This window comes from Orycteropus afer, unplaced genomic scaffold (assembly GCF_000298275.1).
Source record: "Orycteropus afer afer isolate SDZICR_OR568_19922 unplaced genomic scaffold, OryAfe1.0 scaffold00025, whole genome shotgun sequence".
NCBI lineage: Eukaryota > Metazoa > Chordata > Mammalia > Tubulidentata > Orycteropodidae > Orycteropus > Orycteropus afer.
This window is the reverse complement of record NW_006921612.1, coordinates 4,298,459-4,301,652: the sequence shown is the minus strand read 5'-3', so window position 1 is coordinate 4,301,652 and position 3,194 is coordinate 4,298,459. Positions and strand designations below refer to the sequence as shown.

At 57.3% G+C, this 3,194-nt stretch overlaps 1 protein-coding gene across 1 annotated transcript; it reads left to right on the top strand.

The window, feature by feature from the left end:
• The first annotated feature begins 774 nt into the window (after positions 1-774).
• KCNF1 (potassium voltage-gated channel modifier subfamily F member 1) lies at positions 775-2,259 on the top strand. Its single transcript, XM_007935091.1, has one exon. The coding sequence runs from the start codon at positions 775-777 to the stop codon at positions 2,257-2,259; it is 1,485 nt and encodes a 494-aa protein (XP_007933282.1).
• The last annotated feature ends 935 nt before the right edge of the window (positions 2,260-3,194 follow it).

The following is a 3,194-nucleotide window of genomic DNA, read 5'->3' as shown; positions in this document are numbered from 1 at the left end:
AGGCTGCTATGGCGTTCTTTCACCACTGACCGTCCTGAAAAAGCAGTTAAGAGAGAAACTTTCCAGCCTCCAGTCGATCCGACAGTTTAAAACCCAGGGTCCTCACCGCCAGTGACCCCGCGCCCGCCCGCGGTCCCGGGCAGGGGCTAGCAATTGCTTGGTGGCAGTGGCTGCAACGCGGCAGCTGTGCCTATCTGCCCAAGGGTTAACCCATTCCGCTGCCGCTCGTGCCTTGCAGAATTTCACCAGAAGAGGGTATAGTTTGAAAAGCTCTTGACGTCAGGCTGGAATTCCTATTGTGTTCAGAAAAGGATTCGGCACAGCAAGCTCGAGTTAGCTCTCCGCACACCTCGGAGGAAGGTGTCGGTCCGGCAGCTCCGGGACATTTCACCCGCCGGAGGCGCACGCGGGGACCTGTGCTGCTCTGGTACAGACCCACCACTTCTTGAGAGCCTCGGGGAGGAGGGCAGTGTCTGCGGACCATGAAGGGACCCCACTCCAGCACCAGGTAGAGCCGAAGCCGCGGATCGGTTAGCCCAAGAGCCAAGGGTGAGCCCCCTCCGCCAGGTGGGTGTGGGTGCGCTCCAGCCCTCCGATGCCCGCCCGGAACCTGGCCGCTTGTTGCATGCCTCCCTCGCGGCGCTCCCCAGCCGGCTGCTGCCCGCTGTGACTCCCAGCTTCCTGGCAGGCGGGAGCCATAAGACTTTACCCCAGGGCCACGCACTTGTGGGATCCAGCGCACAACCCTAGGCTGCGAGGGTAGAAGCCAGGAGAATGGACGGGTCCGGAGAGTGCAGCCTCCCGGAGCTGGGCAGCCAGGGCTCCGGAGCCGGCGAGGACATTGAGATCGTCGTGAATGTGGGGGGTGTGCGGCAGGTGCTGTACGGAGACCTTCTCAGCCGGTACCCCGAGACCAGGCTGGCGGAGTTAATTAACTGCTTGGCTGGGGGCTATGACACCATCTTTTCCTTGTGCGACGACTACGACCCCGGGAAACGGGAGTTCTACTTTGACAGAGACCCTGACGCGTTCAAGTGTGTCATCGAGGTGTACTATTTTGGGGAGGTCCACATGAAGAAGGGTATCTGCCCTATTTGTTTCAAGAATGAGATGGACTTTTGGAAGGTGGACCTCAAGTTTCTGGACGACTGCTGTAAGAGTCACCTGAGCGAGAAGCGTGAGGAGCTGGAGGAGATAGCGCGCCGTGTGCAGCTCATCCTGGACGACCTGGGCGTGGACGCGGCCGAGAGCCGCTGGCGGCGCTGCCAAAAATGCGTCTGGAAGTTCTTGGAGAAGCCCGAGTCGTCGTGCCCGGCGCGGGTGGTGGCCGTGCTGTCCTTTCTGCTCATCCTCATCTCATCAGTGGTCATGTGCATGGGCACCATTCCCGAGCTGCAGGTGCTGGACGCTGACGGCAACCGCGTGGAGCACCCGACGCTGGAGAACGTAGAGACCGCGTGCATAGGCTGGTTCACGTTGGAGTACCTGCTGCGCCTCTTCTCCTCGCCCAACAAGCTGCATTTTGCCCTGTCCTTCATGAACATCGTGGACGTGCTGGCCATCTTGCCCTTCTACGTTAGCCTCACGCTTACTCACCTGGGTGCCCGCATGATGGAGCTGACCAACGTGCAGCAGGCGGTGCAGGCCCTGAGGATCATGCGCATCGCCAGAATCTTCAAGCTGGCCCGCCACTCCTCGGGTCTGCAGACCCTTACCTATGCTCTCAAGCGCAGCTTCAAGGAATTGGGGCTGCTGCTCATGTACCTGGCGGTGGGCATCTTTGTCTTCTCCGCTCTGGGCTACACCATGGAGCAGAGCCACCCCGAGACCTTATTTAAGAGCATCCCTCAGTCCTTCTGGTGGGCCATCATCACCATGACGACCGTTGGCTACGGTGACATCTACCCCAAGACCACACTGGGCAAGCTCAACGCAGCCATTAGCTTCCTGTGTGGGGTCATTGCCATTGCCCTGCCCATCCACCCCATTATTAACAACTTCGTCAGGTACTACAACAAGCAGCGGGTCCTGGAGACAGCAGCCAAGCATGAGTTGGAGCTAATGGAGCTCAATTCCAACAGCGGAGGAGAGGGTAAGACTGGGGGCTCCCGGAGTGACCTGGACAACCTCCGACCAGAGCCTGCAGGAATGGAGGGGCCTGGGTGGAGCAGCCGGCTGAAGATCTCCCACAGTGATACTTTCATCCCCCTCCTGACTGAAGAGAAGCACCACAGGACCCGGCTCCAGAGCTGCAAGTGATGAGGGGCATCCCTAGCAGAGAAAGACTGGGCTGGTACATGGATGGATGAGTGTGATGGGCATGGTGGTGACTGCCTGAGGGTAGCTGCCTTTTGCTCCCCTTTCCTTTCCTGAACAGAACTGTGAAGGCCCTCTTGGGCACCTCTGACAAGGCTGGGTAAGACTCCTTTGTGTTGCTGACAGTCCAGAAGCCTATGTGAAGGGAGAGTGTCCAACAGCCATGAGGCATTGTGGGGTGGGAGCTAAATGGAGGCTGTAGTCTGGGTGGCAGTGGGAGCCCATGCCCAGTTCTGTATCTCCTTCAATAAAGCCTCCTGCTCTGTGCACCCTATCCGAATAGTAGGTTCTGTCAAGGCTGGCTGTCACCCCAAGACGTGGCTCAGACATGTCCCATTGCCAGGCCAGGAGGTAGGTGTGCAGGGGAGGAGGGCAGTATTTTTAGCTGGGAGCTAATTAAAGAAGGGCTTATGTGCAGGGTTCCCCGCCAAGCAGACTTGCCACATACCAGGAGGCTCTGTGCTGGTGATGATTCTTTCGTTAGATTTCCTTATGGGGAAAATCTTGCTCCCTGTGCACTTCCAGGAGGAGCATGAATTCATAGAGCAGGGATCATTGAGCAGCATGGCTACCATTCATTTATTACTGTGTGGGGCCCTTTTCATGACTTCTCTATTCCTTCTGGCAACCCTGCTAGATAGATGTCTCCATTTTACAAATGAAGAAACTGAGGCCCAAGGTCACACAGAGCAGGATTTGACTCCATGTCTGATGATCTCAAAACCCATGCATTCCCTCCGGTATTAATTGGCCTTAGGGCAGAGGTATATGCTTGGGCCCATGAGTGAAGGGCTCATGAGAGGTACTGAGCTCCTCAGTATGGGAATGCCCATCCTCCAGTTCCTTCTAGCATAGATATCTTCCAGTTATCAGCTGAA